This window comes from Rhinatrema bivittatum, chromosome 1 (assembly GCF_901001135.1).
Source record: "Rhinatrema bivittatum chromosome 1, aRhiBiv1.1, whole genome shotgun sequence".
NCBI lineage: Eukaryota > Metazoa > Chordata > Amphibia > Gymnophiona > Rhinatrematidae > Rhinatrema > Rhinatrema bivittatum.
In genome coordinates, this window is record NC_042615.1 from 36,499,124 (window position 1) to 36,522,153 (window position 23,030).

General features: G+C 45.0%; 1 protein-coding gene across 1 annotated transcript; it reads left to right on the top strand.

Annotated features, from left to right (window-relative positions):
* Nucleotides 1–1,402: 1,402 nt before the first annotated feature.
* RAB33B (RAB33B, member RAS oncogene family) lies at nt 1,403–15,831 on the top strand. Its single transcript, XM_029595660.1, has 2 exons — nt 1,403–1,805; nt 12,683–15,831. The coding sequence occupies exons 1-2, from the start codon at nt 1,530–1,532 to the stop codon at nt 13,124–13,126; spliced, it is 720 nt and encodes a 239-aa protein (XP_029451520.1). The 5' UTR covers nt 1,403–1,529; the 3' UTR covers nt 13,127–15,831.
* The last annotated feature ends 7,199 nt before the right edge of the window (nt 15,832–23,030 follow it).

The window sequence follows — 23,030 nt, forward strand, 5'->3', positions numbered from 1 at the left end:
CCCCAGATAATGCTGCAAAAAGGCAAAAGAGCCCTTGACCCCAGCTGCAGCAGCCTCACACACCACTCCTTGGCACCTGACAAACCCCCTGGGAGGCTGAAGTATGTTCTCCAGCTGTTTCTTCCTTTGGCTTTTTTTTTTTTTTTTTAAATAGACCTATCTAACTATTTTTACAATTATCTATTTATATTTTTCCAAGTAACCCTAACCAGACTGTGAGTTTTGCCATCCACCATCTGCAGGAGACAGAGTAATACTGGCAGACTGTGGGTGGCACCCTGGTATATAAGGCAGAGTCTGTCAAACTTTCTCTGTCTCCATCTGCTGGAGGGGAAGCAAAACCCAGGAGTCTGGACTGATCCGGGTACGAACAGGGAAAGTGAATTTCCTAAGATTACAAGGAGCATCAGTAGTAAAAGTGGGATTGCTCTTATCACTAGGCCATCCTTCCTCCTCCTATGCATGAACATGGCAAAAGGTCCAACCATCTCCTCTTTCAGTTCCTGACACTGAAAAATCCATCCGGAAAGATGCATTAGGTCTTCAAGTGAGCTCTGCTCACGATGGACCTATGATATATTTAAGAGTTTATATATTCAGTAATACATGTAATGTTGGCTTCATTCACTAGGTGGCAGCCAAGTGCACCTTAACTAAGAAAAAAAGGCCAGTCTCTCTAACCAAACAGCTATAGGCCTTCATAAATATCATTTTAATCTCTGTTTACACCTTTTTCCTCTCCTCGCTCATTGTGGACAACATAATTTGGGGATTAAGTGGAATAGGTCCCCACAGCCCATGCTGAGCAGCAGCAGCAGCAGGAGAAAGAACTGAAACTTTCAAGAAAATCAAGTAATCTCGTGAAGAAAAAGTGAACGCTTTCTGTTAAACTCTGCCTTGCAAATAAAAAAAAATATCGTGAATAGGGTATGATTTCACAGTAAATGTAAAGAGTTTTCCGATGTTTGAGTCTCACCCTGGGCCTGATTTACTAAGGCTTTCCCTCCATTCTGTTTCTAAAGTAAAAAAAAAAAAAAAAAGCTTGGTAAATATAAACAACATGTTATTCCCTCTGCCTCTATTCGCTCTCTAGGCCAGGGTACAAAAAGCCTTCCGAGCATAAAAATGAACTTTTTTCCCAACAGGCACCAGGCCCAAAGGGGCAGTGGTGTGTAACTGATACCGGGGCACACAGCAACTGCCTTTACAGCATTCAGCTCACACACAAATACTCCTAACCGGGGTGGGAGGCTCTTCCGCCCCCAAACAACACTCTCCCAAAGCCCTCCTCAAGCAAAAAAACTCAGTAGAGAGCGAATCCCCACGCCGTGCGTGCCAAGCCTCTCTTTGAGGAGCGCCTTCCGCTTCCGGCTCGTTTTCTATCCAACCCTGGCTGAGAGGTTTGGCACGCATTCCCCCCGCCCCCCCTGACGTAAACAAGGCGGTGGCTGAGGACGTAGGCAGAGCTCGAAGAGCGTGCGGGTGCTGCTGACGTTGAGCAGGCAGACTTCCGGTGAGCGTAGGAGGCCATGGCAGCAGCGGTGGTGGCGGCGGCGGCGGCGGCGGCGGAGCCGGAGCCCTGCTGCCTGGAGTCGTCGCTGGAGGTGAGCCTGACCAGCAGCACGGCCTCGCTGCTGGCACCGCGCTCCCGCATCTTCAAGATCATCGTCATCGGCGACTCCAACGTGGGCAAGACCTGCCTGACCTACCGCTTCTCCGCCGGCCGCTTCCCCGGCATCACCGAGGCCACCATCGGCGTGGACTTCCGCGAGAGGACGGTGGACATCGACTGCGAGAAGATCAAGGTAAGGGAGCGCGGCTGCTTTCCTGCATCCTTTCCAAACCCTGATGCTTTTGAAGAAGAATTATCCAGAGGTGATGCTGCCTATGAGCTTGCCCAGACCAAGACGAAAGATAGAGACCAGATCCTAATTGGTTTTGGAAGGTCATGTAGAATTGTAGATCATCTGCTGTGAAACCTTTTTTTTTTTTTCCTTGGTCATAGTGATATAGTAAATGACAGGTAAATATCAAAAGGCCCATTTAATCTACCCAGCAGCGATTTTATATGCATCTATCAAAAGTAGATCAAATTTCCATATGGAACCCAACTCCCTATCCCATTGTGGCGGTCCCCCTAGGACTTTGTTTTTTCTGGAATGGGAGATGCCGCTCTTTCAGGCCGATGCAATAAGGTGTGCTCAGCCCAGCACGCAGCCTGATGTGCTAGAATAACTCTCAATACAGTAATGGGATTAACCTATCCAAACCAGCACATAGCTAATAACACTCATCACATGTAAATACCATATAGATGAGGCTATTAGCTATTACCCCCCCCATGCAAAAAATCACCATGCTCCTGGTGCACACGTTTTAACATGCAAAAGTTAACACCATTCCTGGAGCTGGCAAAAAGTATTGAAGCACCTCAAAGCTCCACAGAAAGCAAAAATGACTGCTTTTCTGTGGTTCCTCCTACTTAATGTTCTTGTGATACTAAGGAGGAACCACAGGAAGCAGCGTGAAAAAAAAAATCCTAACTGGTGAGGTTAGGAAAATGGATGCTCAATTTACAAGTGTCTGCTTTCCTACCCCATGGACACCCACCATCTCCTGGGTGCCCATTACCATGGACGTGCTAGGGATGCATAATTTATCCTTGATATGTTTTTTTAGCACAGCAGCTTATCTTTCTATTGTAACAAGAAGGGATGTGCCCACATTGAAAAAATGTGTGCCCAGTTCGGATCCATGTTTTTTCATACCTCCTGTTGCATCATCCACTTTGGTGCTTCCCACACCTGCTTACATCTTCCACCATGTAGGGATCAGATCACATACCCAACAAAACTGCTTCAAACTCCAAGCCCAAGTGTATTTTCTGTAGGACAGTATGTATTCACTAAAAAAAACAAAACAAAAACCTTTTTATCTAGTTAAAACACAGATACAATTCAGAGCCTAAGTTTGTATGGGCAAAGTCATTTTTAAACAGACTGGCCCCTTCCTACACACACACACACACCTTGTTTAGTATTATGCACACTCCTTTTTATGCTTATTTAAAAGATTTAAAGTTTGTCTGTCATACAAATCTAAATGCATATCACGGTGACCAGGCTGTTCAGCTTGGAGAAGAGACAGCTGAGGGGGGATATGATAGAGGTCTTTAAGAACATGAGAGGTCTTGAACGAATAGATGTGACTTGGTTATTTACACTTTCGAATAATAGAAGGACTAGGGGGCATTCCTTGAAGTTAGCAAGTAGCACATTTAAGACTAATCGGAGAAAATTCTTTTTCACTCAATGCACAATAAAGCTCTGGAATTTGTTGCCAGAGGATGTGGTTAGTGCAGTTAGTGTAGCTGGGTTCAAAAAAGGTTTGAATAAGTTCTTGGAGGAGAAGTCCATTAACTGCTATTAATCATGTTGACTTAGGGAATAGCCACTGCTATTACTGGCATCAGTAGCATGGGATCTTCTTAGTGTTTGGGTAATTGCCAGGTTCTTGTGGCCTGGTTTGGCCTCTGGAAACAGAATACTGGGCTTGATGGACCCTTGATGGACCCAGCATGGCAATTTCTTATGACCAAAAAAATACTACTGATAGTTTTGCTTTCTTTATTCTATACTTTTTCCCCGATTCAGTAACCTCTCGTATGTCTGATCTTATGAGAGTTACTGAACCAGGAAAAAGTATAAAAGCAAACATTTTCAGTGACCCACTGGTGCTGTGGATCACCAAATATAGGTGGGGCCCAGGAGCATCCAGTTGAGTCACAAGATGAAGTGTCCCTTAAAATAGGCAGAAGAATCCGGCAACAGTTTATTTTCCGACTGTACTTGTCGGTGTTAGTGGTGGTGTCAGGAAATTTGAGATGTGTTGGTTTTTACATTTTGCAGCTCTTCGCACTTTAGTATATTGAAAATTCTGCCATTCAAATCTGTGTTCTCACTAAAAATATCGTATATTCCTATTAGTGAAGAACATTGGCTTCCCATCACTTTAACGACTATTACACTGTCCTTCCCCACTCCTGTCTTCAAAGCTCACCTTAAGGTTTGCATACTTTTCTAACCTCATTACTCTCTCCATTTGTCCTGATGAACTTGTAAGATCTGTGGAGCAGGGACTCTTATTTGCTTATGCACAGCGCTGCATACTTCAAGTAGAAGTGAGGAGAAGGAGTTCAATTGGACTTAAATTGGTCTCCTCCTGATGCCAGAGCAGCACTCAGAAGTGCTGTCCCTGGACTTTAAGTTTAGTCACTGGAGTGAGCTTTTGCGTAACCATTGTGTCAGTGAGGGCTACTGCAGTCTTCACAACAGCTCTCACTAGTGACCCCCGTCATTAGCTATTGAGATAGCTATGACCAGAAGCCGAGCCTTCAGTTGCTTTGCTTTGCGGCTGTGGCATGCCACCCTTATGATTTACAGGTCCAGTTGGCCTACTTAAAGTTTAGACAGTGAAGGCCTTGCTCTATAAGCATGTGTTTCTGGGATTGTAATGTTTTTTTTAGTGGCATGCAGGTAGATTGTACAGGGTTTTGGTGTTGTAGAGTTTGCATTTTGAAGGCTAAGTGGCATGGGACTGTTTTGGGGGATTGGGCTATGTTTTGCGATGTTGCCTTAGGTTTGTGGTTTATAGTATATTTTCTATGACTGTTATTTTAATTTACTTTGTGTCTTGTGTATTTTTAATAATACTTATGTTATCGTAACTCGCCTTGATGCTGGGTGTGAGTGAACGTCAGTCGTCAGATACCTGTTGAAAATTGTTCTTTCTCAATTTAATTTTTCTGTATTATCTGTCCCAAATCTTTCCATATTTTGGTATTTTAAGCACTTGGTTAGTATACCTGTCTCCTTTCGTACCATACACCCTTTTTATTGTGTCTCAGGTGACTGGTCACTTGGGTGACCTAAAATTTCATTTCTGGAAAATCCCAGTGACCAGGTCACCCAAGCACCTAAAATTCAGCACCTGCTCCCAAGGTCAGGGCCCAGAGGGGGCAGGAAAAATGTGAAAGCAAAAAATAAAATAAATAAAACACTATAGAAAGAACTTTTTTTTTTTCCCTTGGCTCATAATTTTGGCTGGTTCTTGGGTATTTTTTTTTTCCAAAAGATGTTTCTACCCCTGATAATTTGCCTCCTTACTCCCATCTGGTTGAAATAATAAACGCATTGCCAGCCAAGGAGCTGCTGTATGAAAATCATTCCAAGCACGCTAGTGTGACGTCCTTGTCTGGTCCTTCGTTTTCAGTTTATAAACCACTTTTCACCCATAAACTCCTGGATTTTTCCGACGACGATAATTGGTTTAAACCGGTTTTCACCCTAATCTTAGGCTGATTTAAAGAGCAGCTTCAGAGTTGCAGATGTAGTGTTTCAAGGCCTTGCACCACTGCTGTGCGGGCCAGAGCACCTGCAGCGTTTCCAGTCCCCACCCTCACCACAACCACTGAAAGCGCGCTCCCTCCAGCCTCGCTGATGCGGCGTTTCGAGTTCTGCCTCCCCTTCCCCGACCAGCCAAAATGCTTGCTGTCTGATGCGCTCGATGCAGCGTTGAAAGCAGGGGCCGACCCCCTTCCCAGCAGGCTCCCTGGCCCCACACACAGGCAGAAGTGCAGTGCGCAGGAGCCACAGCAAGCAGGAGGGAGGAGGAGCCTGGAGCCCCCACCTGTAAGGATGAGTAGAGTTGCAGTGGCAGGGGGGAGCGGGAGATTCCTGTGCACAGAGAGACAGGCTGTTAATAGAGGGGAGATGCTGCTGAGTGGGTAGGTAGGAGAATCTGGTTAATAACATTTTCCTGTCCTGGCTTCTATTTACTGGGGGGAAGAGAGTCCTGTTTTCTCACTGATTCTCTCCTCTTTTTGTTCTTGCCCTAATAAATCCTGATAAAGTCCGGGGGGGGGGATGAACATATGAAGGTCCCTGAGCATTGGGCACCATCGTGGCTATGCAATAACTTAGCTGCCAGCATTGGGATTTAAGGTGATGGTGGATCCTGTGATTTTTTTTTTTTGTCTTTTGAATGAAGCCCCAAGTAGAAAAGTGCTGCATTAAGAGAGCCAGACTCCAGTTTGTGAAGTTAATTGGTGAGAGCAGGTGCTGGGCTGCTTGGTCAGCTAAGGCTTTCCTGAGTTGCATCATCAGCCTGGAGATGTTCGGCCCATTACATTTTATTTTTTCTGAGTCTACAGTAAAAGACCCTCAGGATGGATGGCATTTACTCCTGTACCCCTCCCCACCCCAGTTCTGACTTCTGGAGAACAGATTCCTTCGTGTTGAAGCGTCTGGTTTGCAGACCAAAGTGAGATCTGTGCTTGGCGCTCCATAAGACCCAGAAAGGGTAGGCATTTTGTGTAGAGCACGACTGTTGTGATACCAGAAGATGGTGCGTAAGATCATTCCTGGTTAATACATCTTCCCAGAGCCTTGAGCATCATTTGGAAACACAGACTGAATACCCCAAACTTTTATAAATGATGGTAGAGAAGTTTTAAGAAAACCAAAATGTGCTATCATTGTGGGAAGTTTTAGTGCGTGTAACTGGGAGTTGCCCCCGTGCCATATAAGCAGAGTTCTTCCATCGGGCATTCACCCTACTCCGCCCGTACTGAGTTTTCCCCTCATTCCAGAACTCCAATCACGTTTCCTCCTCGTTATGTGCACTTCTTCCCACATCTAGAGGTCGCCACAATAAAACATCTGTTAGCACCAACTATTCCCAACATATGAAAGAAAGCTAAAGAAAAACGCTTACACATTGGGCAGATAGAGAGAAATGTAACCTAGCAACTGTGACACAGGCGTACTGTGCTCAAAATGAAGCGCACACTGAAGGATCTCAGTACAGGCAGCTGAGCCGTGCGGTGAAACTGCTCCCATTCCAGCGCCAGGCACAGCACCTGCTCCCTCACAGGCCTCCCCTTCAGAAAGCAGATAACAGCTAGTTAATTGTGGAGCCAGCAAAAGCAATGCTGCCAGGCTCTACAAAAGTCTTCAAAGCGTAATTATTCTCATTCAGATGCAAATGCAATGCAGATGTCCTGAATCGTACAACTAAGTGGCCCGTTTCCCCCAAGAAAAAGGCAGTTCAGTCGAAGCTGGGCCGAAAAGCAAACCTCCAGAGTTGTCTGGGCTCTCCGTTCTGGTCTGCTTAAGGCAAACCATTCCACCTTGAGAGTCCCTGTCCTGCCTCCCGGGGGCAGAGCTTCAGGTGAAGGGACCCCCGCTCGGGGGAAGGCTGCGAGAGAGACGTAGCCGGAGCCACTTCGAGCAGAGCCCAGAAAGCTCAGCTATGGGTCGTTAGTTTCTGAAAGTGTCACCGTGACCGGAACACTTCTGCAAGCTTTGTGGTGAAGCAGATTGAAACAATGGGATTGGCCAATACGAGAAATGCAGACTACAAAAAAAAATGGCTTTATCGATAGTTATATACACTGAAGAATTAAATTAATAAAGAATATAACTAATCAATTTTCATAATCAATTTTTATTACAAAAAATGTTTCAATAATACAAAAAAACCCTTTATATTATGAAATAACAAAAAGGTTAAGCCCTTATAAATATCAAACATACAATTCCTATCACACCCAAAAACAAAACATACATAAACCATTCACACACACATACAATTAAAAATAAAATATTCTTTTTTTATATATCATTCCCAATACAATATATATTTTTTTAACATCACTTCTTGCTTTGGAATATTGTCTCTCTCAAAATATTTCTCTCAGGAATCATTCAGATTGTATCAATGATATTGGAAAATATTTTTGCCCACAAAAAAATGTGAAAATTCAATTCACCATGATTATAAGATAGTTTAGTTTAATTTTGACATAGTTTGTTATATTCATGAGAAAACAAATACTTCAGTTACGATCTTCTATATAGAAAAGTAATCACCCCTGCTTCACAATTCCTTTCAGGGTTGTACATCAAGGAGATGTTATCCTTTTTTTGTCAATCTCTCAAGAAAGGTGGGGGATAATATTCACTACCACCAAGTAGCTGACAACAGAAGTTGGAAAGGCGCCATCTTACTCAGAAAAGGATAACATCCCTCGCTGTACAACCCTATGAGAAATAATGTGAAGCAGGAATGATTACGTTTCTATATTGTAAGTGAGATTTTTACTTCAGAAGATTGTACTTTGAATGTCTGTTTCCCATATGCAATCTGCCTTTTTAGGTTGGGGAAGTTAATACATTTTTAAAATGGAAAAGAATGCCTAAGTTTTAATTATGTGGGGAGGGGAGGGAAGGGGGAATGAAAGGCTGTAAGATTGGTCTAGGGCATCTAACCCTCTTGTATCAGTCCTAAGAGAGAGTGTGTCACACACACAGAGACTCCCGCCATTCACCAGCCTCTCACACCCCCAGGGGGCAGATCCTGGAGAAGGGTGGGAGGCAGGCAATAGGGAGTGTAGGAGTCCTATTCCTAGACCCAGGGGGTGGGGCAGCCAAAGGCCACTCCACCCCATTAAACATTTCTCCAGCTCGCCCTAGTGCAGACGCTAAAGACTGAGAACAAAAAAATAACAGGGCCAAAAACCGAGTGGTTAGAGCAGTGGGGCTGCAAAGAAAGGAAGCCAGGGTTCAAATCCTATTGCCATTCCTTGTGACCCTGGGCAAGTCACTGCACCCTCCTTTGCCTTCCCCCTGTCCTGACCCTCTGTGATTTCACCTGCACCGGGCCATGGGGGGGGCATTTCATCCTTCACCTCAGGTAGCAGATTGCCTTGAGCTGCCCCTGGCTGGTGCTAACCTTTTTAAAAAGGAAATATAGCAGCTTTTAAAGGGGAAAGCTGACAGTCGCTCAGCAGCGCATGACTCAGAGCGAGGTATCTTCGAAGGATACTAATGAAGCATTAGAGTTAGGGCATCCCGACAGTGAGGTTCCACTAATAAGAAAAGTAGTCCAAGTGCCTGTAACTAAAAACTCACCTGAGCTAAAAGATTCCAATGTATCCCTGTCAACTGAAAAGCAGGCTGTTAATACAAACAGAAACGCACTTCGAAATGTTTGCATGCTAATGCCAGAAGTCTGAGAAGTAAGATGGGAGAGTTAGTGTATAGTAGTGAATGATGACATAGACTTAGTTGGCATCTCCGAAACCTGGTGGAAGGAGGATAACCAAAGGGACAGTGCTATACCGGGGTACAAATTATATCTCAGTGACAGGAGCATGTTGGTGGAGGGGTGGCGCTTTATGTCCAGGATGGCACAGAGTCCAACAGGATAAAGATCCTGCAAGAGACGAAATGCACAATTGAATCTTTATGGGTAGAAATCCTTTGTGTCTTGGGGAAGAGTATAGTGATAGGAGTATACTACCGTCCACCTGGCCAAAATGATGAGACTGACAATGAAATGCCAAGAGAAATTAGAGAAGTTATCCAAATTGGTAGTGCTGGAATAATGGAAGATTTCAGTTACCCCAATATTGACTTGGTAAATGTATCATCGGGACATGCTAGAGAGATAACGTTCCTGGATGGAATAAATGACAGTTTTATGGAGCAATTGGTTCAGAAGCTGACAGGAGAGAGAGAAATTTTAGCTCTAATTCTCAGTGAAGCGCAATATTTGGTGAGAGAGGTAACGGTGGTGGGGCCGCTTGGCAATAGTGATCATAAAATGATCGAATTTGAATTAATGACTGGAAGGGGGACAGCAAGCAAATGCATGGCTCTAGCACTAAACTTTCAAAAGGGAAAATTTGATAAAATGAGAAAAATAAAAAACCCTGAAAAGTGTAGCAACAAAGGTTAAGAGTGTGCAACAGACATGGACATTGTTTAAAAAAAATAAAATAAATTCTTAGAAGCGCAGTCCAGATGTATTCCACACATTAAGAAAGGTAGAAGGAAGGTCAAACGATTGCCAGCATGGTTAAAAGGGGAGGTGAAAGAAGCTATTTTAGCCAAAAGATCTTCATTCAAAAATTGGAAGAAGGATCCATCAGAATAAAATATATAAGCATTGTCAAGTTAAATATAAGACACTGATAAGACAGTCTAAGAGAGAATTTGAAAAGAAGTTGGCTATAGAGGCAAAAACTTGTAACAAAAACGTTTTTAAAAATAGAAAGCCTGCATGGGAGTCGGTTCGACGGTTAGATGATCGAGGGGTTAAAGGGGCACTTAGAGAAGATAAGGCCATCATGGAAAAATTAAACAATTTCTTTGCTCTGGTGTTTACTGAAGAGGATGTTGGGGAGATGCCCGTTCCAGAAAAGGTTTTCATGGGTGATGATTCAGATGAACTGAATCAAATCATGGTGAACCTGGAAGATGTGGTAGGCCTGATCGATAAACTGAAGAGTAATAAATAACCTGGACCGGATGGTATACACCCCAGGGTTCAGAAAACTGAAATTTCGGACCTTTTTTTCAATTAATTTGTAACCTATCATTAAAATCATCCATTGTACCTGAAGACTGGAGGGTGGGCAATATATTCCCAATTATTTAAAAAGGGCTCCAGGGGCAATCTGAGAAACTATAGACCGGTGAGCCTGACTTCAGTGCCGGGAAATATTGTGGAAACTGCTATAAAGATCAAATTCGTAGAGCATATAGAAAGATATGGTTTAATGGGACACAGCCAGCATGGATTTACCCAAGGGAACTCTTGCCTCACAAATCTGCTTCATTTTTTTTTTTTGAAGGGATTAATGAACGTGGATAAAGGTGAACCGGTAGATGTAGTGTACTTGGATTTTCAGAAGGTGTTTGACCTCATGAGAGTTTTCTAAGAAAACTAAATTGGCATGGGATAGGAGGAGATGTCCTTTCGTGTATTACAAACTGGTTAAAAGATAGAAAACATAGAGTAAGATTAAATGGACAATTTTCACAGTAAGGGAAAAAAGTAAACAGTGGAGTGCCTCAGGCTTTTTAATAAATTTATAAATGATCTGGAAAGGAGCACAACGAGTGAGGTGATCAAATTTGCGGATGACACAAAATTATGCAGAGTAGCTACATCTCAAGTGGATTGTGATGAATTGCAGGAGAAACTTGTGAGACTAGAACATTGGGTGTCTAAAAGGCAGGTGAAATTTACTATGTACAAGTGCAAGGTGATGCATATAGGGAAAAATAACCCTTGCTGTAGTTACACAATGTTAGGTTCTATCTTAGGAGTTACCACCCAGGAAAGAGATCTAGGTGTCATAGTGGATAATACATTGACATCGTCTGCAGCACACTGAGCTTTCAAAAAAGCAAGCAGTGTTAGGAATTATTAGGAAGGGAATGGTGAATAAAACAGTGGATGTCATAATGCCTCTATATCGTTCCATGGTGAGACCGCACCTTGAAAACTGTGTACAGTTCTGGGCGCTCCATCTCAAAAAAGATATAGTTGCACTGGAGAAGGTACAGAGAAGGGCGACCAAAATGATAAAGGGAATGGAATAGCAGCCCTGTGAGGAAAGGCTAAGGAAGTTAGGGCTGTTCAGCTTGGAGAAGAGATGGCTGAGGGGGGATATGATAGAGGTGTTTAAAATAATGAGAGATCTAGAACGGGTAAATGTGAGTCTATTTACTTTCGGATAATAGGACTATGGGGCACTCCATGAAGTTAGCATGTAGCACATTTAAAACAAATTGAAGAATATTAATTTTTACTGCGTGCATAGTTATGGTTATGGCAGTTAGTGTAACTGGAAGAAATGGGCATCTCCAGAAGGTTGTAATCAGTTTTATGCAGCTTGATGCACGTTTTACATGTGGAATTTCCCACCGTCCCCAATGTTCCCAGCACGCAGGCGTTAACCTGCAGGAAAAAGGTGGGAGAGGGAAGGCACGCATGGAGATTTCATTTTCAGATGCCTTCTGGCACTTACCATGATATTTTTGTATCCATGTTGTGTGCATGGGCCCAATTCCCCCCTGTCAGAGGGGAAACTCTCTTGTTCTGCAAGTAATTTCCCTGGGAAAGTGAGCTTGAAGTTTGCAGTGCTGAGGGCAGGATCATCATTCCCTTCCCTGTACCCCAATGCTCCCTGGCTGCGTTGACACGTTGGGATCTGTGGAAGCGATTCCAGTTTGTCCTCTTGTGAAATTCCTGCCATTTCTGGGAGAGTGGAATGCATTTTGTCACAGAAATGACGCTCTGGAGGAAGTCTCATACTACCCCGTACACCGGCTTAATGCCCTCTGTGTGTGTTCTCCAGAGGGGAGTAAGGCAAGGCTGCTCCCCTATTCCCAGTACTTTACATATTATCAATAGACCCGTTATTACAAAAAATCGATTCCCACCCAGACATCAGAGGTTTTGTAAGAGCACGAAAGGGATTTACGGTTGCTGCATTCTGTCCACTCCTAGCGAGTCTCTCCCCATATTATTAGAACTAAAATTGCAATTTTCACTGGACTGAAAATTAACAGACAAATCAGAGGCCCTAGACATTTAGTCAGAATGTGCAAAAGTTACATTTTTAGAGCAAGATCAGTTGCCTGTACAAAAGACTTGGATGTATTATTTGCTGTGAAAAGTAATTGATCACTTGCGACCAGTTGCTTCCCAATGCTGCTTTTTTGTTGAGTTGCAGAATGATTTTTTTTGTATTGCACTGGATGAAAGCCTTCTGTTACACCATGTGTTAAAAGCAATCTCTCTTGTCGTCTTCTTCTGGCATTTCCAGATCCAGCTATGGGACACCGCCGGCCAGGAGCGGTTCAGGAAGAGCATGGTGCAGCACTATTACCGCAACGTCCACGCCGTCGTCTTCGTGTACGACGTGACGAACCTGGTCAGCTTTCTCAGCCTGCCGTCCTGGATAGAGGAGTGCAAGCAGCACTCGCTCACCTACGACATCCCCCGCATTCTGGTGGGGAACAAGTGTGACCTGATGGATGCCATCCAGGTGCCTACGGACATGGCGCAGAAGTTTGCAGACTCTCAAAGCATGCCCCTGTTTGAAACCTCTGCGAAAAATCCCTACGACAGCGACCACGTGGAGGCAATATTCCTGACGCTGGCCCACAAACTGAAGTACCATAAGCCGTTGATGCTAAGCCAACCTCCAGATAGCCATAAAGTGCTCTTGCAGCCTGAGCAGAAAGAAGCCATGACATGCTGGTGTTAAGCCTCGGTATTTGGACAGTTACCTTAACCCGTCACCATGACAAATGCTTTAAACAGAAAATCTCAGCAGAGTGAGCCATTGTAATAGGCGTCCTATTAGATTTCTCCAGCACTTTAACGTCTCCTTTATTTTTTTAATGTATCTCGGCTCTTTCCTCGCGCGATGCATTTGTAACACGGTGCTTGACATGCTGCCGAGGGCCCGTGCTGAGGTTTACACCAGGGGCGAGAGTCAGGCTCTGAGGATTAACAGCCGCCTGGCGTGTAAAACCTTTAGACTGTTTTGTATGCTCATTTGAAGAATTTGAGGGGGGGGGGGGGAGTGGAAATGCCTAATAGCAGCGTAGACTCTGCCATCTGCATTTGAATTCTGAGAGTCGGATGTGTGGGGTTAAAAACGGACGTGACCTTTCAGATGGAAGCGCTGTGAGCGGGCTCCGTTCCCCACGGGTATCGGAACCGCTAAGTAACATCGCGGGAGTTTTCCATGCTTCTGTAATCCGTAAGGAATATGCATTGTCAGGGGGTTTTTGTTTGTTTTTTTAAATAGAAAAACATTGTACCCAGCATGATTCTCATCTTAAGAGATGACATCGCACTTTTTGGTTACATAAGATAGGAATATAAGCCATAGAGCCATGTGGCCTTGGATCAAATTCATGTTGCATTACAGCGCTTCTTTCATTCAATACAAGCAAGGAAAGTTTCAGAGTCTGCGTTTCCAAAACACCGTCCTATGTCCAGGCAAACCTGAAAGTCAGAGTAGAGCTCTGGATAGGTAATAAGGCCCTTTCAGAACGTATTAAGAAGGCGGCTGCGGGGACCTGGGATACGATGATACATACCAGTTCATTTGCTCACTGTTTTGCTGGCGTGTGTTCTTGGGGCAGTGTTCCCAAGTAGAGGAAAAATCTTTTGGGTGATTGTTTGAGCTGGACAAGGTAAAAAGAAATGTAAGCATTCTACTTAGCAATGTTTTAAGAGCTCTCCTCATTGGTTACGACTCTGTTACCTTTTTATTGGGCCAGTGTTAGAAAGATCTGAAGGGGTTCTGGTGCTTGAGGTTCCCAGACCCCCTTCTTCAGCAAGTTTACAATTTCATTGCCAATATAGGGCAACCCAAAGGCCTGACTGTTTGGGCTTTTTGAAAAATTTCGGTTTAAAGGTCCTGCTTCGGCAGCCATGTAAAATAGCAGCCTGCTGGTAGGCTGTGCCACAGAGAAGGTAGGTAAGAGAGGTTTATACCGGGGGAGTGCCAGTGTTCATGCATTCCCAGTGCCAGAGAGCTGCCGGGAAGTCAGACTGGACCAAGAGTGGGACCTGGTACTTCCCTCCTGCAGAGAGATCGAGGGGGGCGAGTCTGCTAACCAGAGCCTTGGTGCCTGTCGAGTACTGGGGTTGCCTGCCCTGGATTCTAACAGATGACGGCAAGGCAGCCCTGGGTTAGGACGGGCGCCTGACATAGCGCAGAGCCATCGCTGCATCTCCTGGTGATGCTGTGCCCCACTGCTGGGGATACCGACGCCGGCTCCACACAGACATCGTGGAAACGCTGCCGTGCATGTTAAGAAGGAGAGTAAATAAAACCCCAGAAGAAATGTGGGAAGTTTTAATAAGTGAGCTTTCCCTTCTTAGAGGAACGTTATAGTTTATCGTGGACATGCAGCATTCTGGATGTGCCAGCAAGGCTGATCATAATATTTGATACTGTGATTGTGTAGCAGAGTATCTTCTGTACCTTTATCCCGCAGTTATGGGAAATAAGGTTACGGTGTTTTTTTTCTGTTTTGGAAACAGTTTGGGGGGATATTTGCAGAGGGGCTGATACAGAGTTCTGCAGAATGAGACCTGAACTTAACATTTTTACAGCTTAAAAATATGACACAGGAATATACATGGTAATGTGTGGATAGAAGATACAGTACACATTTACTAAAATAAAACTCAGTCCATAGGATGGCTTAAGGCACAAGTTTGCACTTTTAAGAGTAGGGTGTGTTAACACAGGTTTTCTCTGATCTGGACATTGTGGCAGACAGGTCCTCAATCTGGTTTTCTGATGCAGCGATAAAATCTCTAAAGGCCGCTTCACTAAGGCTTTTCTCCCATTTTAGATTTTAGGCAAAAAAGTTTCATGAATCGGGCCCTAAATTTTGTAGACTCGTGGGAGAACGTGTTGAAAGCCATTTGTGAGGTGACAATTGTGCTAAGTTTGAATATCTCTGCAACCAAAAGTACAGATTTTTTTTACCGCTGTGGTGGTTTGTGACAGATGGGCGGGGATGGGTTTTTGGGTTGGTTTTTTTTTTGGTTTTGTTTTTTTATAACAGTCTCATCGTGTTGGGGGTTTAGAGCAAGATAATGTCTTAGATGGTTAGAGGAAATCTGTGCACGGCTGCTTATTCAGGAAACCTTCCCCAGTCGCTGTTTAGTCCTGAATACGAGTATTGTATCTTTTGATATTGTAACACTTGAAAAAGGGATTTCTTTACAACTAGTTTTCCAGACTTATGAGTCTATTTTTGTAACACTAACCCTTTTTTTAAAATCATTTAATTACACAGTTTTAATGATTTTCTCCAGCACTTTTTTTTTTGTGGAAGGACCTGGTAATGTATTGTAGTCTGACTGTCTGTCTGTTCACTGACCCTGACCCCACCACCGTTTTGTCATGCAGTTATTAAAGGACCTAGCCCCTGGACCGGCTTTGTCTCATTTTATTTATTTTAAGGTGGACGAAGGCCGTTTTCTATAGTTGTAGACCTAACAGCGCTCCGACGTTGTCTAGACCTGGTCCAATGAGGTGAGCGGCCCAGTACCTGAGACAGATGACCACGCGCAGTGGACGACTTCCATTTGTAGAGCGCAGCAGGAGGACAGAGTTGCTGGTTTCCAGGAGAGGGGCATTTAATGCTTTTCCTACCATTTTCCCAAAAGCAAAAAATAAACAAGTTTTTGGGTTTTTTTTGTTTGTTTTTTTAGTTTTCGTTTTCTGCCTTCTGGGTGCTTTTGAGAGGTAGTTTGGGGCTCTGGGGCAAGGCCGCGCGCTCCCGTTCAGAGGCCCTAGGTCTGATGCCCAGATGAGGTCGGGCATTGGTGGCACGTAGTGGCCAGATCAAGGCCCAGAGAAGGTCTGTTGCTGCAATGAGAGGGTTAAGTGAATTTGAAGGGGGGAATTTGCCTGCTCCATTACTTGCACGCTAGGGCGCAGTTACACACCTTTGTGTCTGTGGTTTGGGTGTTTTTTTTAATGTGGCAGCCACTGCGAGGCATTCTCACAGAGTTCAATGTAAAAAGGAACAGGAAAAATGGCGGAGAAAAGAGGGACCGTCCTCAATCTTTATTTTGTAGTCGGGGTGCGCCAGATATGATGCTGACATGCGTGACACTGAGCACATGACTGTCGTGGGGCCAACTGTACACATACACGTTGCATCCCCAGGCAGAGCAGAACTAGGACATCCCCCCCCCCCCATACAACTCACCATGCAAAAAAAAAAGATATTCTGGTGCCGTCTCACTAAAGGCAACACAAACTCCCTCTACTACTACGTGCGCTGTAAAATGCAAAACCCCCAAAAAACCTTCCATACTCTAACAGCACTAACTCTGAGAACTCAAACAGCAATAACTTTACCTATGAAAAGGCAGCAGTGCAGCACCAATGCATCTCCTATTGAGAAAACTCAATGAATACAACTGATACGAATGCCTGCACGCTAGTAAAATACCTCGCCTTCACCAAATACAGAATAAAAGCCCACAACGGAGGCAAAAACTGGAATGGAAACCCCAAGAAGCCCCTCTGCCTGCAGTGCAAAACTGGAGAATGAGAAACAGAAAAACACTTCCTGTGCACTAAGCGAGAAGGAATGCACATTCCCAAAACTGACACAGCTCTTGCCCTTGTCTCTCCCACTTCATGCCCCCATCATCCCTCACTTCTCCCAGCTACCCCCTTTCAATCCTCCCCTCACACCTGCATGTCTCAGCCCAGTACTCCTGATTCCCTCCCCCCTTCTCCAGGCTTTCTCCCCTGCTCCCTCCCCTTTCCTCCTGCACCCTACTTTCCCCCACCCATTCCTACCTGGCAGACCCTGGTACCACATCTCCCTACCTATTAGCACCCACCCTAATTCTCTCTTCCCCACTCCTCCCCCTGCCTAATAGCACTCGCACCCCTCTCTCCCCCAGCCCTCCATGGTCAGTAGCTTGCCTTGACCCTCTCTTCCTCCACCCCACTCAGCAAGCTCCTGATCCCTTTTGTCCCCTATCCCTCCCTGCCTCTAGCATCCATGCTTCCTCTGGCTCCTAGCCAGCTTGAAAAGCAACCAATCCAGAATCTCCCTCCTTACTGGCAGCAGCAGAGGGCAAGAACCATTGGGGAGAGGAGGTGGCAGGAGAGGGCAAGAACCACTGGGGAGAGGAGGATGCAGTGGCAGTGATGCACGTAGAGCACTCACCACCCATCTCCCTCGTGCTCCTGCTGTTTGTCACTTCCAGACCCAATGAGGTGAAGATAAAGTTGATGTCCTGCTGGGCCTAGAAGAGCAGGACTTGGTGATGTCTTACTTTGATCTGGGTGAAGCAGAAGGGAACAGCCTCCCACGGGGCTAGAAAGAGGAGAAGGAAGTGAACAGCTTCCGGTCATAGCTGATTTAAAAAAAAAAAAAAAAAAAGAGTCAGCCACCTCCCGCCCAGCCTGATGAAGAGCCTCCTGCAGAGGGCCGGTGCAACCCAATAGGTGAACTAAGCGGTTTTCTAGGGCTCAAGCCATTAGGGGCTGGCAAAGAGCAGCCATGTGGGGCTGTGGGTTAAGCCCATCTCACGGCTGAGAGAAGCAGAGACTCAGTGAGCAGTGTGTGTGTGTGTGAGCAATGGTGTTGGAGAGGGAGCCTGCGTAAAGGAGCGCGTGTGAATGAGAAAAAGAACCTACGTGTGTGTGTCTGAGTGAATGAGATCGGGTCCTTCACTGGGGGGGGGGGTTAGCGGGCTCAAGGCAGAAGGTTCACTTAGGGGCGCCTAATCCCCTTGCACTGGCCCCGTGCCTCACCCTATGCCACATGAGTTGAAAGACACCTTCCTGGAGCCCCCCTGCGCATTGTGTGGCATCGCGCTGCTGCTCCTCCTCCCTGCTCTCTTCCCTCCTCACCCGGATGCAATGCTCCTAAAATACAGCAAGGGCCAAGCTGCTGGCCTGAAGGGGGAGGGGGTTAAGAGGAGGGGCATTTCTCTTCTTTAGCAATAGTTGCAGTAACTTTCTGATCTTTATGCAAAGTTTGCTGGAAAATTGTGTTGTATTTGGAAAGGCTTTAGAGCAGGAAGTATTTAGTTGCTGCTAAACGTTGATTGTCTTTAATGGCCCAACTCCTCAGCTTTCTTCCTTTGCTCCTCCGTTGGAGCCCTGAGGTGTTCTTGTCCCTCTGGGTGGCCGCTTTGTGCCTCTCATGATGGGTTGGTGAGTTTCACCCTCTGTCAGTGCCTTGGGTTGTTTTCTGCCTCTCTTGGTTCTTTGTTCCCCCTTGGTGCTTTCAGCTATTCCTGCCACACTGGGGGGGGGGGGCCTTATTCCACTGCTGGTGCCCTTTGCCCCCCGTTTTCACCCTTGGGGGGGGGGGAAACTCGCCAGTCTTAATGCTGTCTTGCTCCTCTCCGGGTGCCTTGGAGACCTCCTGCCATTTCTGGTACTGGTTTGCCCCATTGCGGCTTCTTGGGCTCTTCATGCCACTTCTGCCATCACCTTGATATATTCCTGATTCACTGGCATGCCTTCGCCCGTCTGATGCTATCAACACACCAGTTTCATTAGATGTGATTAGAAAATCCCAATTTGGGAGCCCAATATCGGCTGCATTGCTTCCCTCATTGATTATAATGGCAAATGAATAAATAAACCCAAAAAGCTGAAAACTTTTCGTCTGCATATCCCTACTGCTGCATGAGCAGGGGCACCAGTTTCAGGTAGCTGGTCCCTGCTCTTCATGGCACCTGACAGCAGTGGTGAGCTCTCCTCAACCTGCAAGCACATGCGCTGCTGGCAACTTATTGACTTACTGCTATGCCAGACATAGGTGTGGGGGGGGGTTTCCCTCGTGGATGCACTCATGACCCCAACTGAATAGTATTTTGCCACCATTAGCTTTCTTTGTTTACAAGCTCTATTTGGGAACGGCTGGTGTAAATGAAACAAATGACAGAGGTGTCAACAGGACACGACACAAAATTGAACGTTTTTCTGTACAAAGCCCTAGGTCCTTTGCGCTCAGAGCCTTCCAGCTAATTCTTTCTTTTGCTTAGTTACGTCATACCTGTACCCCTTGTCCTTGATGTAGCTTTGTGAGATACACACATGTGGTTTTCCTCACAAACTTCATGTTTTTGAGGTTATCATTCCAGTTTCATTATCTTCCATCTGCCACCCCATCACCTAGTTTAAACTCCGGTCATTGTATTAGCTGACTTATTTACCTGCGATCTTGGTTTTGCTCAGACAGATGCAGGCCCATTGATAAAGTATAGTCTTACCCTTCTAAGTGCAGCCCCCAAGACATTCAGGATCAGCTTCTTACACAAGCTCTTCAGCTATACATGGAAGATCCTGGTGTAACTTTGCCTGTTCTTCCTCTTAACATACTCTGATAATCCCTCAGAAAACACCACTGTCCTTGTCCTTTGTCTAGGACTCACTCTTTAACATCTTAGAGGTAGATCTTCAAAAGATACGCGAGCGCGTACTTTTGTTCGCGCAGCCAAAAGTACGCTGGATTTTATAAGATACGCGCGTAGCCACACGTATCTTATAAAATCCGGGGTCGGCGCGCGCAAGGGGGTGCACGTTTGTGCAACCTGCGCGCGCCGAGCTCAGCGCGCGCTGCATGTTCCCTCCGAGGCCACTCCGATTTCGGAGCGGCCTCGGAGGGAACTTTTCTTCACCCCCCCCCCCCCTTACCTTTGTCGGCAAAGTTACACCTGCTGAACACGCCCCCTCCTGCCCCTTTTCGAAAGCCCCGGGACTTACGCGCGTCCCGGGGCTTTACGCGCGCCGGCGGCCTATACAAAATAGGCGCGCGTAAATCCAGAAGGATTTACGCGCGCAGCCCTTTTAAAATCCGCCCCTTAGGGTGCAATTTTCCAATACTCCACCTAGGTGCAAAGCCTTCAGACCCATGGACCTTACACCTAATTTCCAAAGGGAAAAACACTCGTGCCTTTAGCTGAATTGAGGACAATTTTTCAGATAGGCCAAGTTATCTAGATAAATAGCTTTGACAAAACTTTTTGTACTACACTGACTTGGTTTCTAGCCAAGTCATTTGTCCCCAAGTGAACTATTATTACAACTTCACCTCCCCTTCGGTGCCAGACTAGCAATACTAAGAATACAATTTGTATCCCATCTAGTAATGGATCCTAGTAGGCGTTTGACAACATTGTCTTCCTCCAGTCCTACCCCCCCCCCCCCCCCCCCCATCACTTTGTCTATCGCCTCTACCAGGAGGTGTTTCCTCCTCTTTTGGGATCTCCTAACACTACGTTGGAGTTTTCTTCCACATCAAACATGCCGGGGGGCTTATTGTCGATTCCTTGGAAGCGTTTTATACCTTATCATTTAAGGACACTTCTTTGTCCAAGAGTATCTCATGGACAGATTTTCTGAGGTACCTGTCAAAGTAGCATACCTTGCCTACTCTTGTTGTACATCTGATGTTACCAAAAACTGAAGTGGTGCAGACAGGCTGGAGATATTCTAACATAAGTTGCAGCCCCATCGCTCTGGCTATGCCTTTATCCTGATATCTTGAGTGGAGGGGGCAGAGCTCTAACCAAAACTTCTCATAGGCCAGGCTGGTAACAGCTTGTTTAATCCATGCCTTAAACTGCTCCAACCTACCAATCATTTCATGTGCAATACCACACCCCCAAACACCCCCAAACCCTCCTCTTTCCTTAATCAGCAAAGGAGAATTAGGAAGGGTTCTTTCCCCATCACATGAAGGGGAAGATATAGTGCAGGGGCCCCTGTGAAAACTGAGGTAGCCAATGGCTAATCACAATCCACAGCTGATGTTCTAAGGGGGAAAAGTCTTTACTCAAAATGAACTCAAACTTCAACTGAAATACATTTCAGCACAGGTGATATCCATTCAGTCCCCCTTCCCTCCATCTTTCAAAGTATGCGGCATTGCAAGCAGGTCTTCTTCTTCCAAGCAGTATGCTGGCTGCCTTTCTGTGACCGACAGCAGTGCTGACCAGGACATACACTAACACAGGCTGGGCAAATGCTGGTAGGGATTTCTTCCATTACTCAACCTAACAACGCCCTCAGGCATTCCAGAGATGATCCGCGAAACTACAGAATGACATCAGGCCTGGGAAAAGAGATTGAAACTGTTATAAAGAACAAAATTGCTGAACAGAGAGAGAGCCATAGTTTAAGGGCACAAAGCCAACATGGGTTTAACCAAGGGAAGTCTGAAAGGGTGGAGAAATGTGTATATCTGGATCTTCAGAAAGCATTTGGCAAAGTATCCTACAAGAGACTCTTGAAGTTAAAAAGTCATGGGGTAGGAGGGCATGTTCTTTTGTGGACTCAGAACTGCGTAAAAAATAGAAAACAAATAATAGGTCTAAATGGTCAATTTTTTCAATGAAGAAAGGTGGAGCTATAGTGGGACCCCCTGCTGTTCAACATGTTTGTAAATGGCCTACAGATGCGAACAGCGAGTGAGGTGATCAAATTTGCTGATACAAAATTATTCAAAGTTGTTAAATCACAAGATGATTGTGGGGAATTGCAGAAGGACCTTGCGAGTCTGGGCAAATTAATGTTCCTTACATGCAAAACGATGCATGTAAGGAAGAGCACCCCAAATTACAGCTACACCATGCAAGGTTGCAGATTGGGAATCACCACCCAGGAAAAGGATTTAGGCATCATTGTGGATTATGGTGAACTACTCTGCTTCAGTGTGCGGTGATGACCAGGAAAGCAAATGGAATGCTAAGGATTATTAGGAAAGGAACAGAGAATATCATAATACCTCTGTATCACTCCATGGTGCGACCTCATCTTGAATACTGGGTAAAGGTCTGGTCACCACATCTCACAAAAGATATAGCAGGATTAGAATCACGACCAAAACGATAAAGGGGATGGAACAATTCCCTCTGAAGAAAGGACGTAAGAGACAGCTGAAGGTAGAAATGATAGAAGTCTATAAAATAATGAGTGGAACGGACTGGGTAAAAGTAAATCAGTTGTTTCTCCTTTCAGAAGTACAAAGAATAGGGGACATGCAATGATGTTACTAGTTAATACATTTAAGACAAATAGGAGAAAATATTTTTCTCAATGCATAATTAAACTCAGGAAGTTGTTACCAGAGGATGTGATAGGTTATTTTGTCTGTTTTATTATGTCCACTAATAATTTAAAAAAACACCACTACATCTGTTCTCATACATATATTCACAAAAGACAGAACAGAGCACAGTCTAGAAAAATACCTTTAATAGGGCAATTACAACCTGTTCTTATTTTAATTACAAAATAATTTCAAATACTAGATTTCCATTATTGCAGCTACCATCATGTGCCCACTTTCTCCAATCCAAGTGACCAATTATAAAACCTTAGTGCTTCACTATAGGACAGAAATAAATCTAAAAACTCAATCAGTCTTGTTGCTGTAGAGTCAATATTAATGTTCTCCTGGAGTGGTCCAGTATCACTTCTAATCCTCTCAAGAAAAACAAAACCAGTTCATGAGACTAAGATAATTCCAGTTCTTCAGGTGGCAATTTTGAGTTTTACCCAATTGGCACCCTTTTAAGTTGCGATCATATTCTACCTGAGAGTCAATAGGGGTGATTTATTTAATCTGGTGCCCTTGAGGGTTGTGCTA